The sequence below is a fragment of the Nerophis lumbriciformis genome, linkage group LG22 (assembly GCF_033978685.3).
Source record: "Nerophis lumbriciformis linkage group LG22, RoL_Nlum_v2.1, whole genome shotgun sequence".
NCBI lineage: Eukaryota > Metazoa > Chordata > Actinopteri > Syngnathiformes > Syngnathidae > Nerophis > Nerophis lumbriciformis.
In genome coordinates, this window is record NC_084569.2 from 380089 (window position 1) to 395608 (window position 15520).

Genomic DNA, 15520 nt, shown 5'->3' on the forward strand with positions numbered 1-15520 from the left:
TCACCACTTCAAGATGGCGGCCCAATTTCTCGCGTCACAGCAGCCAATGCTGCGTCTACTTATAAGATGTCTATGCATGTGACTCTAACGTTAGCGCTATAGCTCACTATGCTTGTGTTGCTAACGTTTGGGTCTTTCTGTACCACTTCCTCATGTTATTGTGTGTGATGCTTACTAAATACAGGTAAAAGCCAGTAAATTAGAATATTTTGAAAAACTTGATTTATTTCAGTAATTGCATTCAAAAGGTGTAACTTGTACATTATATTTATTCATTGCACACAGACTGATGCATTCAAATGTTTATTTCATTTAATTTTGATGATTTGAAGTGGCAACAAATGAAAATCCAAAATTCCGTGTGTCACAAAATTAAAATATTACTTAAGGCTAATACAAAAAAGGGATTTTTAGAAATGTTGGCCAACTGAAAAGTATGAAAATGAAAAATATGAGCATGTACAATACTCAATACTTGGTTGGAGCTCCTTTTGCCTCAATTACTGCGTTAATGCGGCGTGGCATGGAGTCGATGAGTTTCTGGCACTGCTCAGGTGTTATGAGAGCCCAGGTTGCTCTGATAGTGGCCTTCAACTCTTCTGCGTTTTTGGGTCTGGCATTCTGCATCTTCCTTTTCACAATACCCCACAGATTTTCTATGGGGCTAAGGTCAGGGGAGTTGGCGGGCCAATTTAGAACAGAAATACCATGGTCCGTAAACCAGGCACGGGTAGATTTTGCGCTGTGTGCAGGCGCCAAGTCCTGTTGGAACTTGAAATCTCCATCTCCATAGAGCAGGTCAGCAGCAGGAAGCATGAAGTGCTCTAAAACTTGCTGGTAGACGGCTGCGTTGACCCTGGATCTCAGGAAACAGAGTGGACCGACACCAGCAGATGACATGGCACCCCAAACCATCACCCAACCATGCAAATTTTGCATTTCCTTTGGAAATCGAGGTCCCAGAGTCTGGAGGAAGACAGGAGAGGCACAGGATCCACGTTGCCTGAAGTCTAGTGTAAAGTTTCCACCATCAGTGATGGTTTGGGGTGCCATGTCATCTGCTGGTGTCGGTCCACTCTGTTTCCTGAGATCCAGGGTCAACGCAGCCGTCTACCAGCAAGTTTTAGAGCACTTCATGCTTCCTGCTGCTGACCTGCTCTATGGAGATGGAGATTTCAAGTTCCAACAGGACTTGGCGCCTGCACACAGCGCAAAATCTACCCGTGCCTGGTTTACGGACCATGGTATTTCTGTTCTAAATTGGCCCGCCAACTCCCCTGACCTTAGCCCCATAGAAAATCTGTGGGGTATTGTGAAAAGGAAGATGGAGAATGCTAGACCCAAAAATGCAGAAGAGTTGAAGGCCACTATCAGAGCAACCTGGGCTCTCATAACACCTGAGCAGTGCCAGAAACTCATCGACTCCATGCCACGCCGCATTAACGCAGTAATTGAGGCAAAAGGAGCTCCAACCAAGTATTGAGTATTGTACATGCTCATATTTTTCATTTTCATACTTTTCAGTTGGCCAACATTTCTAAAAATCCCTTTTTTGTATTAGCCTTAAGTAATATTCTAATTTTGTGACACACGGAATTTTGGATTTTCATTTGTTGCCACTTCAAATCATCAAAATTAAATGAAATAAACATTTGAATGCATCAGTCTGTGTGCAATGAATAAATATAATGTACAAGTTACACCTTTTGAATGCAATTACTGAAATAAATCAAGTTTTTCAAAATATTCTAATTTACTGGCTTTTACCTGTACATTTAACTGACTTAGTTTCAGCATTAAGCAAGATTTTTGGACAATACAATACTGTGTGACCACCAACGCATATTGGAAATAGTTTATAATAGTACAATATGAAAATTAGGAGTCAAAGTTGTTTCAAGAACACATTGTGATGACTGACCTGGTGATACATGGGCTGCTGACCAGACATGTACGACTGTTGTTGGGCCATGTTGGGGTCCTGCCCCGGCAGTGCCGTGATCATATTCTGCATGCTGTACGGCTGGTAGCCCATGTAGCTCATACCGTTAGTGGGGCCTGCCTGGGACATGGGGGGCATGCTCTGGGCCTGCGACGCCACATTCTGTGTGGCAAGGAGGACGACCATTAGTGCGATGATGCATCTGCATGTGCTGAGAAGAAAGTCTACTGAGGACCCGACCTGGTAGCCTTGTGTAGGAGTGGGCTGGTAGTTGGAGTAAGCCGGTGTACTTGTGGTAGGCGGGGCTTGACCAGGAGGAGGGGCGGGCTGTCCATTGGCGCCAGCAGGTGGATACATGTATGCATTAACCATGTTGGGATCTGTAGAAGCAGAGGATGGTTAACGCAGTATTTTTCAACCTTTTTTGAGCCGAGGCACATTTTTTTAACTGAAAAAATGTGGAGGCACACCACTGGCAGAAATCATAAAAAAATGTAACTCAATAGCCGATGTTGACAATAAAATGTCGTTGTCGCAATTGTTGGATATGACTTTAAAGCATAACCAAGCATGCATCACTATAGCTCTTGTCTCAAAGTAGGTGTACTGTCAGATCACACCCTGACTTATTTGGACTTTTTTGCTGTTTTCCTGTGTGTAGTGTTTTAGTTCTTGTCTTGCGCTCCTCTTTTGGTGGCTTTTCCTGTTTTGTTGGTGTTTTCCTGTAGCAGTTTCCTTAAACGCTATTCCCCGCATCTACTTTGTTTCAGCAATCAAGACTATTTCAGTTAGTTTTTATCCTTCTTTGTGGGGACATTGTTGATTGTCATGTCATGTTCGGATGTAATTTGTGGATGCCGTCTTGGCTCCACAGTAAGTCTTTGCTGTCGTCCAGCATTCTGTTTTTGTTAGGTTTTAGTTTTGTCTTGCATAGCCTTCCCCAAGCTTCAATGCCTTTTCTTAGGGGCACTCACCTTTTGTTTATTTTTGGTTTAAGCATTAGATACAACGACAAACCCTTGTCGTCTCACACAACGTGTTCCCGACATCTACAAAGCAATTAACTACCTGCTGCCACCTACTGATATGGAAGAGTATTACACGGTTACTCTGCTGAGCTCTAGACAGCACCGACACATCCTTTGCAGACTATAATTACTGGTTTGCAAAAAATATTTTTAACTAGAGATGTCCAATAATATCGGCAGTCCGATATTATCGGCCAATAAATGCTTTAAAATGTAATATCGGGAATTATCGGTATCGGTTTTAAAAAAGTTAAATTTATGACTTTTTAAAACGCCGCTGTACGGAGCGGTACACGGACGTAGGGAGAAGTACAGAGCGCCAATAAACCTTAAAGGCACTGCCTTTACGTGCCGGCCCAATCACATAATATCTACAGCTTTTCACACGCACAAGTGAATGAATGACAAACACATTTCGGGAGAACATCCGCACCGTAACACAACAGAACAAATACCCAGAACCCCTTGCAGCACTAACTCTTCCGGGACGCTACAATATACACCCCCCCCCAACCTCAACCCCGCCCACCTCAACCTCCTCATGCTCTCTCAGAGAGAGCATGTCACAAATTCCAAGCTGCTGTTTTGAGGCATGTTAAAAAAAATAATGCACTTTGTGACTTCAATAATAAATATGGCAGTGCCATGTTGGCATTTTTTTTCAGAACTTGAGTTGATTTATTTTGGAAAACCTTGTTACATTGTTTAATGCATCCAGCGGGGCATCACAACAGAATTAGGCATAATAATGTGTTAATTCCACGACTGTATATATCGGTATCGGTTGATATCGGAATTGGTAATTAAGAGTTGGACAATATCGGATATCGGCAAAAAAGACATTATCGGACATCTTTATTTTTAACCCAAATAGGTGAAATTACATAATCTCCCACAGCACACCAGACTGTATCTCACGGCACACTAGTGTGCCGCGGCACACTAGAAAAACACTGGATTAACGAAACGTTAACAAGCTGAAAAACAAGTGTGGCCTGAGATACCTGTGGCAGCAGTGGGCATGGCCTGATACTGTGGTGGCGCAGTCTGGCCGGGCTGGTTCATATAGATGTTGTGCATAGGTGAACCCTCCACCGAGCCAGCTGGACTAAAGGTGCCCGGGTAGCTGGGTGGAGCCCCAGGCTGGTACACCACCCCTCCTGCTACGTTCGGTGGCAGTGACATCTGTGTGACACAAAAGTGGATTGTATTGTCACGTGGTGAGGGACTTAAGAGTGTAAAAGGGCAGGCACAGGTGTGCATGCGTACCTGCGCGTAGGGCAAAGAGAAAGCAGGCATCTGAGCTCTCATCTGGATGGTGTGCTTCTGCTGCTCCAGACGCATCTGCCGTTCCTTTTCTTGCTCCTGCAAGCGCTGAATAGCCAGTTGCCTTTGCATCTCCAAGTATTCCTACGGCACATGAATACAAACATTCAAGCATGGTAACAGACTGGCAACAGGTAAACTATTTAAGGAGCCTTTAATACCTGCTTCTTCTGTCTCATGATTTCCAGTTTCTGTGCCAGCTGGATCTGCCTTTGCCTCTCTGCCTCCTCTGCGGCACGACGCATTTTCTCTCTGTGCTCATCCCGAAGGGCATTGAGGGCGGCCCTGGCGTCGCGCACTTGAGCCAGCTTGTCCTGCAGCCCTTCGTAATACACTGCGGACCCCAAGGAATGTTTCATACTAGACCTGGACCGATAACACATTTTGCCCGACAATACATTGATCTACAAATTATTGCCGATGAACTATTGGCAACATTGTTTGAGCCCAAATTGCCCACTGATGTAATAATCCATAATAATGTGTTGTATGTAGGGATGTAACGGTATCAACATCTCACGGTACAATAGTACAACAATATTAATGTCGTATATGTCTAAAAAAGAGTGTAAAATTAAGTGGCAGGAATGTTTAGGACAAACACACTTACTGTAATTGAACACAAACGAAATGCTAAGACGTTCTAATCATATTTATTACTACAAGCATGTATTTTTAAGTGCAAAAAATTGTGCAGGAACATCCACTGTTTTACTCTAAAGGCTTAGTGGCCACATGCGTGGACAGCACCTTTCAGATCTTATTGTGTACACTACTGAATTGGGGTCTTATGAATTGGGCCGCTTATGTGGTAGAGATGCGCGGATAGGCAATTATTTCATCCGCAACCGCATCACAAAAGTCGTCACCCATCCGCCATCCACCCGAACTAACATTTTATCAAAACCGCACCCGCCCGCACCCACCCGTTGTTATATATCTAATATAGACGATGCAAGGCATTAGTGAGGTTATAAAGCTTTTGCCTGTTAAAGAAAGGAGACTGATCCAATGAAGCAGAGACATTCAATGCGTGCCACGCTGTCACGGCCCAGACGCACACCAGTGCGCAATCATCTGGGAGCCGCGCTGAGCGCACCTCCAAGCGCGCTGGCGCCACTCAAACTGCTGCAGGCAGCTGCATTCTATCTTGTTTTAACATCCTGTGGCACTCTTCTGGGATCACGGCGGACGAAACTGCTCATGCTCAGGGTGTTTGTGGAGGTTCGGGGTTTTGCACAAATGTGATGCACCATGTTAGATGTCCCGGTTTTGTGACTGTCGTAGACATAAACAGCGTCGCAGCTCTTGCAAATCACGTAGCCAGCATTACTATCATCCTGATTTACAACCTCATAAAAACGAGTCCACGCTGAACTTTTCTGGCCTTTTTTTCCCCTGGTCTTTAGTATTCCCTTTTTTAGTTTGTCGTGTACCACGTTTGCTGCCGGCGTTGCCATCTTTTTTTTCTTCTTCTTCTGTTGTGGCATATGCTGCAGGTGCCTGCTCGTTTTTCGTATGTGGGTAACAACAGTTAACTATGTATATATATATTTCCGAATTGGTTTAACTGCCACCCGCCTGAATCTATTTAAAATCTTTTTTTATTTTTTTTATTTCAACCGCCCGACCCGCGGATAAAATCTAATTTTTTTTTATTTCAACCGCCCGACCCGCGGATAATCCGCGGACTCCACGGTTGTGTCCGCAAACCGCGCATCTCTATTATGTGGACACTTATACTGCCATCTGGTGGTGTCAGAAGAGTATACCATACAGTGGAATTTTGAAAAAAAAATAAGTGTAAAAATAAGAATTAGCATGTCACTAAACATGAAGTACACGTTTGTGTACTTATGGACTAAGTACATCATATCAAGAGATGATTCTTAATTTTTATTCTAATTAGGGAGAGCAAAGAGAAATAAAAAAAGCATGTAAACAAACAGCTTGGGCTTTAAGAGGTTAAGCAAACACTAAAAAATAACTTACAGTTGACGTCTTTAAAGTGACAATGCAAACATACAGTGTAAAACAATGTTCACTTAAGTGTCTGGCAACTTTTACTTTCTGAGAAGCAGTGTCCTCCACAGTGAACAGTCTGGAATATGCTGTTTCTCAGAAAAGTTACCTAACATAACTTTTTAATAATATAAATACCTCACAAACTGATGTTTGGCTTCGCTGGCTTTAAATATATTTTCAGGGTGACTTTTTATGAGGTGAGCGCAGCTGCATAGGTTCCAGCCCCCCGCGACATTGAGAGAGGGAAGCAGTAGAAAATGGTATGGATGAATTTTCAGTTTACTCATATTTCCCGCGGTGTACAATTTCTAGGTGTGATTTCCCTCCGTGTGGTGCAACGTGATCTGCCGGCTCTGTGTCGCCTTGGAAACGCTTGAGACAAAAGTCGCACACTTGACTTTGCAAAACGCAGGCTTTCTTACCGCCGCCAAAGAGGTTATGTTTTCGCCAAGGTTTGTTTGTTAGCAACATAACTCAAATAGTTATGGATCCATCTTGATGAATTTTTCAGGAAATGTCTCATCTACTACAAACACACTTCACTTCCTGCTGATGGCGTGGTTCCATGCGCCCCGCCTTGTCGGCCCGGCGCTGCGCTGAGGATTCTGGGAGATGTCGTTTAATTTCAGTGCCGGTCAATGCTACAGCACCACAAAAACCACACATTGACGTTTTTGTTCGATACTGTCACAGCATTATTGTGAAGACTTTGAAACCACAATACTGTTACACCCCTAACTGTAAGTAATGTATAATAAAGTATTCTCTTTCAAATGCAATAAACTTGGATTTCTCGTGTATTTTGACTTTGTAATTGGAATGTAAACTTTAAATCCAAGTTAGATAAAACAAATATTAATAAAATATACTCTTAGCAAAATGTTGCACTTGAATAAGAATCACAACCAAAAGCAATTCAAATAGGTTCTGTCTGTGTTAAGGAGGAGGTGGAGGACACAACTAAAATAATAAATAAAATGGCGAAATAAAAGTTATTGTGAACAAAATTATTATGGTTGTCATTATTATTGCAATTTTGTTTAATGTGCTCAAAAAGTACTAAAACCTTTTAATCAGGTTGTATTTTTTTATCACTAAAATAAATAGCGACACATTAGAGATGCGCGGATAGGCAATTATTTCATCCGCAACCGCATCAGAAAGTCGTCAACCATCCGCCATCCACCCGATGTAACATTTGATCAGAACCGCATCCGCCCGCACCCACCCGTTGATATATCTAATATAGACGATGCAAGGCATTAGTGAGGTTATAAAGCTTTTGCCTGTTAAAGAAAGGAGACTGATCCAATGCAGCACAGACATTCACGTGCCACGCTGTCACGACCCAGACGCACACCAGTGCGCAATCATATGGAAGCCGCGCTGAGCGCACCTCCAAGCGCGTCTCGCTGCCGGCGACGGCCGCGTATGAGCCCGACGCTCCAGCGCCATCCATTTTCAGGGCTAGTTGATTCGGCAGGTGGGTTGTTACACACTCCTTAGCGGGTTCCGACTTCCATGGCCACCATCCAGCTGCTGTCTATATCAACCAGGGTGAGCCCCACCCCTTTCGTGAGCGCACTGCGCGCGGAGTGACCCCCGTTACGCGCCCCCGGCAATGGGGGTGGCGGGCAGGTAAGCTGCGCGGGCGGAGCGCGCGGAGTGACCCCTGTTACGAGCCCCCGGCCACAGGGGTGGCGGGCAGGTAAGCTGCTTACCTGCTGCGCGTGACGCCGGCCGCGGCGAAGGCGGACGAGGCGGGGTGTCGGTGCGGTGGGCGCGGTGGTGAGGCCGCGGCGAAGGCGGACGAGGCGGGGTGTCGGTGCGGTGGGCGCGGTGGTGACCCTGGACGTGCGTTGGGCCCTTCTCGCGGATCGCCTCAGCTACGGCTCCCGGTGGGGCCCTCTCGGGGGAAGGGGCCTCGGTCCCGGACCCCGGCGAGGCGTCCCTTCTCCGCTCCGTAAAAGTGTCCATCTCTTTTTTTTTTTTTCTTCTGTTGTGGCATATGCTGCAGGTGCCTGCTCGTTTTTCGTATGTGGGTAACAACATTTAACTATGTATATATATTTCCAAATTGGTTTAACTGCCACCCGCCTGAATCTATTTAAAATCTAATTTTTTTTAATTTCAACCACCCGACCCGACCCGACCCGCGGATAAAATCTAATTTTTTTTTATTTCATCCGCCCGATCCGCGGATAATCCGCGGTTGTGCCCGCAAACCGCGCATCTCTACAACACATTATACTTTCCTGGCAGAGTAAACATCAACAATTGTTCTGGCTTCATAAAAGCCATATTATTTGTCTTTGTGTGTTTAAATATGTTTACCTTCTTCCAGTTTAGATTATAAACGTTTTAGAATCTTTTTAAATAATTGCTAATTGGGTGGTCTGTTCATTTCACTTCCTGCTTATGTGACATCACACAAGCGCACTTCCTGTTGAACAGACATCCGTCTGTTTCAAAAAGACACTGAAGTTTATATCAATGACTTTGTGCAAAGACAGCACAGCCTTTGTTCAATGTGAATACTGTATCTTACTTGTTTATAAAGTAATATGTTTATAAAAGTTCAAACTGGAGTATGACGTTTGTTAAAGGGGAACATTATCACCAGACCTATATTTTTTTTTTTAACCGATTTCCGAACTCTAAATGGGTGAATTTTGGCGAATTAAACGCCTTTCTATTATTCGCTCTCGGAGCGATGACGTCACATCGGGAAGCAATCCGCCATTTTCTCACTTTCGTCGGTGTGTTGTCGGAGGGTGTAACAACACAAACAGGGACGGATTCAAGTTGCACCAGTGGCCCAAAGATGCCAAAGTGGCAAGAAATTGGACGAAATTTGTTCAAAATACAAGGGTGTGGGGAAAGCCGACGAAATGGTCAGTCGTTTGTTCCGCACACTTTACCGACGAAAGCTATGCTACGACAGAGATGGCAAGAATGTGTGGATATCCTGCGACACTCAAAGCAGATGCTGACATCAACTCCAAAACTGGACAGATCAGCTTTCAGGAAAAGAGAGCGGATGAGGGTATGTCTACAGAATATATTAATTGATGAAAACTTTATTCATTACTCGCGGTTTTACGTAAATTATTACACATAAACTGTGTTTACCAATAAATTAGCTTAAAAACATTTTTTTTTTTTCAATCATTCGAGTACATTCGGGTAGTCTTGTGTAATGCAGTATTTTGTGTCTATTTACCGTATTTTCCGCACTATAAGGCGCACCTAAAAACCACAATTTTTCTCAAAAGCTGACAGTGCGCCTAATAACCCGGTGCGCTTTATTACGATTCATTTTCATAAAGTTTCGGTCTCGCAACTTCGGTAAACAGCCGCCATCTTTTTTCCCGGTAGAACAGGAAGCGCTTCTTCTTCTACGCAAGCAACCGCCAAGGAAAGCACCCGCCCCCATAGAACAGGAAGCGCTTCACCCGCCCCCATAGAAAAGGAAGCGCTTCACCCGCCCCCGGAAGAAGAAGAAAAAACGCGCGGATATCACCGTACGTTTCATTTCCTGTTTACATCTGTAAAGACCACAAAATGGCTCCTAATAAGCGATCCGGTTCATAAAAAGACGCAATCTCTCCATCCGCACACGGATTACTACCGTATTTCACAGCAACTGATATTCCTGTGAACCGCACTGTGGAACGGGAGCACGTACGGTGAATATTCGCACCACAGGGAATGAAGTCATCCTTCACTGTGGTTCTAGCTTGCCATGCTAACTTCCACTCATGGTGATATTCAAAAGGAAGACCTTGCCAAAAGAGACCTTTCCAGCCGGCGTCATCATAAAAGCTAACTCGAAGGGATGGATGGATGAAGAAAAGATGAGCGAGTGGTTAAGGGAAGTTTACGCGAAGAGGCCGGGTGGCTTTTTTCACACAGCTCCGAAGGCGAACACACCTTCACTAAGACGGGCAGACAGCGCCGGACGACATACGCCAACATTTGCCAGTGGATCGTAAATGCTTGGGCAGATATTTCGGTCACAACTGTGGTCCGAGCTTTCCGGAAGGCAGGATTCACAGAACAACAGCGACACTGACTCCCGATGACTTCTACGAGACGGAACCGGCCATTTTGGATCCCGTATTCGCCCAACTTTTCAATTCGGACACCGAAGACGAAGAATTCGAAGGATTTACGAATGAAGAATAACTTCAGAAGGTGAGCGCTATGTTTATTTTGTGTGTTGTGACATTAACGTTAAAGCAACATTATGTTGCTATTGTTCTACACCATTTTGAATTTTACTATGTTTGTGATTGCACATTTGCGTACATTTTGGGACAGAGTTGTTAGAACGCTGGTTTTCAATATATTATTAAAGTTTGACTGAACTATCTGACTGTTTTTTTGACATTCACTTTAGCGCAGCGTTTTTTTGACATTCACTTTAGCGCAGCGTAGGCGCGGCTTTTAGTCCGGGGCGGCTTATTGGTGGACAAAATTATGAAATATGTAATTCATAGAAGGTGCGGCTAATAATCCGGTGCGCCTTATAGTGCGGAAAATACGGTAGGTATGGTTAAGCTGAGTGCTGAAATCGTGGAAAAATATATGTTCTTAGCGCGCCTGAAATGGGCTGTCTGCACTCTCAAAGTGCATGTTGTTGCCAAATGTATTTCATATGCTGTAAACCTAGTTCATAGTTGTTAGTTTCCTTTAATGCCAAACAAACACATACCAATCGTTGGTTAGAAGGCGATCGCCCAATTCGTCCTCGCTTTCTCCCGTGTCGCTGGCTGTCGTGTCGTTTTCGCTTGCATACGGTTCAAACCGATATGGCTCAATAGCTTCAGTTTCTTCTTCAATTTCGTTTTGGCTACCTGCCTCCACACTACAACCATCCGTTTCAATACATGCGTAATCTGTTGAATCGCTTAAGCCGCTGAAATCCGAGTCTGAATCCGAGCTAATGTCGCTATACCTTGCTGTTCTTTCCGCCACGTTTGTTTGTATTGGCATCACTGTGTGACGTCACAGGAAAATGGACGGGTGTATATAACGATGGTTAAAATCAGGCACTTTGAAGCTTTTTTAGGGATGTTGCGTGATGGGTAAAATTTTGAAAAAAACTTCGAAAAATAAAATAAGCCACTGGGAACTGATTTTTAATGGTTTTAACCCTTCTGAAATTGTGATAATGTTCCCCTTTAATGGGAAAAGACGTTTATGTCTCTCATTTTCATGTTTGCGCTAGTCCTTCAATAGGTTTATCAAAGTGCAGTTGTCAATCATGCTTTTTTGATCACTTTAATTTAATGTGGTAATAGTAACCGCCTGTAGTTTTACAGCGGTTGTTATTATTACCGTTTATGTGCATGTAGTACAAACTGCTGCAAAGAGTAACTGCTCCGCCTCTTGCAGCCTGTCACAACAATTATCGACGCTGGAAAAGTCCCTGACTTAACGTTCCTTTATCGTCCGGTTAATTGACTTATTGAATGTTGACCTAGGCCTATTTGAGACAAACATGGGGGATAAATCCTCTTTCGAAACAAAGAAAGACTCACGTCGCTTCTCGTCCAGCTGGTTAAGTATGTCCAGCAGCTGCGGGTGCATGTTGTTGATGGACTGAAAGAGGGAGAGGACTGCGCTGTCGTTGGTGATGCTGCGCCCGCGCATGTGGTTGCTCTTCATGCGGTTGAGGAAGGTGGTGACTGCGTTTTGCAGAGCCTTAAGGAACTGCTCGTGGTTTTCCTCGGATTCCCCGTTCTGGTACTGTTGCTGGAGGACGACACGTGGGGATACATGTTAGAATAATTATGTGTAAATGATCACACAACTGTTATGCTTAAAGGCCATTGCTATAGTTACTAGCTATTGTGCTCGAGTTAGACTTTTCTATCTGTGCAAGGACAAAACTTCTTGTCTGAGGGGTGGCCTCAGCCGCAGATGTTATCTTTGTTTTAGCCCGCTAACAGCCAAGGACTTCTAGGACCTCAACGAAGATAAGACGACAGCACGCAGACGAAACAGAGACAAGGCAATCACAAGGCCCCCAGCACATTCCGTCACGTATTGTGCGTACTGGAATCTGCTTTGCATGAAATGTGTGGCCACTCCTTTTAGAGGCGGCCTCAGTGATGTAACCAGGGACCTCCCAAATAAATACAGGTAAAAGCCAGTAAATTAGAATATTTTGAAAAACTTGATTTATTTCAGTAATTGCATTCAAAAGGTGTGACTTGTACATTATATTTATTCATTGCACACAGACTGATGCATTCAAATGTTTATTTCATTTAATTTTGATGATTTGAAGTGGCAACAAATGAAAATCCAAAATTCCGTGTGTCACAAAATTAGAATATTACTTAAGGCTAATACAAAAAAGGGATTTTTAGAAATGTTGGCCAACTGAAAAGTATGAAAATGAAAAATATGAGCATGTACAATACTCAATACTTGGTTGGAGCTCCTTTTGCCTCAATTACTGCGTTAATGCGGCGTGGCATGGAGTCGATGAGTTTCTGGCACTGCTCAGGTGTTATGAGAGCCCAGGTTGCTCTGATAGTGGCCTTCAACTCTTCTGCGTTTTTGGGTCTGGCATTCTGCATCTTCCTTTTCACAATACCCCACAGATTTTCTATGGGGCTAAGGTCAGGGGAGTTGGCGGGCCAATTTAGAACAGAAATACCATGGTCCGTAAACCAGGCACGGGTAGATTTTGCGCTGTGTGCAGGCGCCAAGTCCTGTTGGAACTTGAAATCTCCATCTCCATAGAGCAGGTCAGCAGCAGGAAGCATGAAGTGCTCTAAAACTTGCTGGTAGACGGCTGCGTTGACCCTGGATCTCAGGAAACAGAGTGGACCGACACCAGCAGATGACATGGCACCCCAAACCATCACTGATGGTGGAAACTTTACACTAGACTTCAGGCAACGTGGATCCTGTGCCTCTCCTGTCTTCCTCCAGACTCTGGGACCTCGATTTCCAAAGGAAATGCAAAATTTGCATGGTTGGGTGATGGTTTGGGGTGCCATGTCATCAAACTCATCGACTCCATGCCACGCCGCATTAACGCAGTAATTGAGGCAAAAGGAGCTCCAACCAAGTATTGAGTATTGTACATGCTCATATTTTTCATTTTCATACTTTTCAGTTGGCCAACATTTCTAAAAATCCCTTTTTTGTATTAGCCTTAAGTAATATTCTAATTTTGTGACACACGGAATTTTGGATTTTCATTTGTTGCCACTTCAAATCATCAAAATTAAATGAAATAAACATTTGAATGCATCAGTCTGTGTGCAATGAATAAATATAATGTACAAGTTACACCTTTTGAATGCAATTACTGAAATAAATCAAGTTTTTCAAAATATTCTAATTTACTGGCTTTTACCTGTAGAGGAGCACGTGCAATCCCAAACGTCTCTCCTCATTGAGCCAAATTGAACTCTGTCTCGGCATGATTCCTTGCTTCTTGTCTGTTTAATAGATGTCATCAGTGTTTGAACCTGACAATACATTAATACCTCTGGGGTACGATATATTTTCATACCTCCACTATACTGACTGGCTGCACAGGGACACATGTTTCTGCAGGCTGACTGATGGACGACAGGGGCTCAGCCAATGGCACAGGAGCAGGGGCTGAGGGGGTGGGACTTTTGCGAGCCTCTTCCTGCTTCTTCTCCCAATATGTTCTATTGAGGTAACGTGCCAGCTGCAGCACACAATAAACATCATAAATTGATGTTGAATGTGACAACAAGCGCTGTTGAAGATCGGATCATTCACCTCAGGGTCGACATCTTCCGCTGAAGGAGCCGAGGAGTTCTAAAAAGTGATAGGGAGAAAAGTCAGTCAACAATTAAATGGTGATGGGGTGTAAAGAAGTGGGGTGGAGGCAGCTCTTACAACAGGGGATGTGTAGAAGGTGCTGACTGGGGGTGCGGAAGAAGTGATCGGGGTGGGGTCAGCTTTGGGATACACGGTGTACAAGTTCTTCTGTTTCTGCAAACGCACGCCTAGCTTTTTAAGAGGCTTTTTTTCTGCAAAAATTAAATAAGTATGCAGCCATGCATTCTTACCATTCGCTCTTTCTCCTCCGCCTCGCTTTGGGAGAGGGCGATGGCCAGCTGGAGCTCTTCCTCCTCTTGCAGCGCTGCCTCATCTCTCTTTGGAGGCATCTGGGGGGCATGCAGAGACAGAAAAAAGGACAAATTCTAATAAATCTAACAAAATTATGGATACAGTACATCCTATCGCAGGCTGCCTATTTCCTGCCTGCGAGCCTCAACTTTAAAGAATTACTTGCGACTGCTGTGACAGCGGGCTGGTCAGATACTCGGGTGGCAGCTCGGCAGAGCTGGTGGGCGGAGCTTTGCCCTCAGCTTTCCTAAGTGGAGGAGAGAGGGTGGGGTGGCTGGTAAAGAGAGGGATCGGGTAGAGAAACAAACTTGTAAATAAGGGCATTCACATTGACATTTTGTTCCGTACGCAATCAAAAGTTGGAATTGGGGTTCAAATCACCAAAATGATTCCTGAGCGCGGCCACCGCTGATGCTCACAGTTCCCCTCACCTCCCAGGGGTTGGAACAAGGGGATGGGTCAAATGCAGAGGGTAATTTCACCACACCTAGTGTGTGTGTGACTATCAGTGGTACTTTAACTTAATTTGATGAGAGGCAATACAAGCAGCAGTGTGGGTTTCTAATATTTTTGCTGGTTTATCAGGCTTACTCAGACAAGTGAAAGGTCCAAAACGCTTTAAAAACCTCACAGTTTAATGGACTAAAAACTACAAATGTATAAGTACTGTCGTCCATCATTTATCGCGGCCAACTGGTTCTAGGTCTGACCGTGGAAAACTAATTTTCACAAAATAAGATAATAAATATATTGAATAATTTCATAGAGCATACATTTTTTTAAACCCTTCTAAGGGCGTACAATTAGAGCCCTCTAAACATGAAATAATACCTATATAGGCACCATGTAGAGGGTGGAGTGCCATCTCCGGGTTGGGGAGGAGATCTTGCCCCAAGTGGAGGAGTTCAAGTACCTCGGAGTCTTGTTCACGAGTGAGGGAAGAGTGGATCGTGAGATTGACAGGCGGATCGGTGCGGCGTCTTCAGTAATGCGGACGCTGTATCGATCCGTTGTGGTGAAGAAGGAGCTGAGCCGGAAGGCAAAGCTCTCAATTTACCGGTCGATC

General features: G+C 44.3%; 1 protein-coding gene across 3 annotated transcripts in view; it reads right to left on the reverse strand.

Annotated features, from left to right (window-relative positions):
• The window catches only part of LOC133615673 (hepatocyte growth factor-regulated tyrosine kinase substrate-like), a 35869-nt gene that overhangs the window by 5830 nt on the left and 14519 nt on the right, over positions 1 to 15520 (reverse strand). For 2 of the 3 annotated variants that reach the window (XM_061974433.2, XM_061974432.2), the window contains exons 9-19: positions 14616 to 14728; positions 14394 to 14500; positions 14221 to 14316; positions 14101 to 14139; positions 13862 to 14026; positions 11868 to 12081; positions 4458 to 4630; positions 4240 to 4380; positions 3975 to 4155; positions 2183 to 2322; positions 1922 to 2104 (exon numbers count right to left, since the gene is read on the reverse strand). In XM_061974433.2, coding sequence (XP_061830417.2) covers positions 1922 to 2104; positions 2183 to 2322; positions 3975 to 4155; positions 4240 to 4380; positions 4458 to 4630; positions 11868 to 12081; positions 13862 to 14026; positions 14101 to 14139; positions 14221 to 14316; positions 14394 to 14500; positions 14616 to 14728 — 1552 coding nt within the window. The remainder of the gene's footprint in view (positions 1 to 1921; positions 2105 to 2182; positions 2323 to 3974; positions 4156 to 4239; positions 4381 to 4457; positions 4631 to 11867; positions 12082 to 13861; positions 14027 to 14100; positions 14140 to 14220; positions 14317 to 14393; positions 14501 to 14615; positions 14729 to 15520) is intronic. The other variant, XM_061974434.2, reaches the window with a different exon arrangement.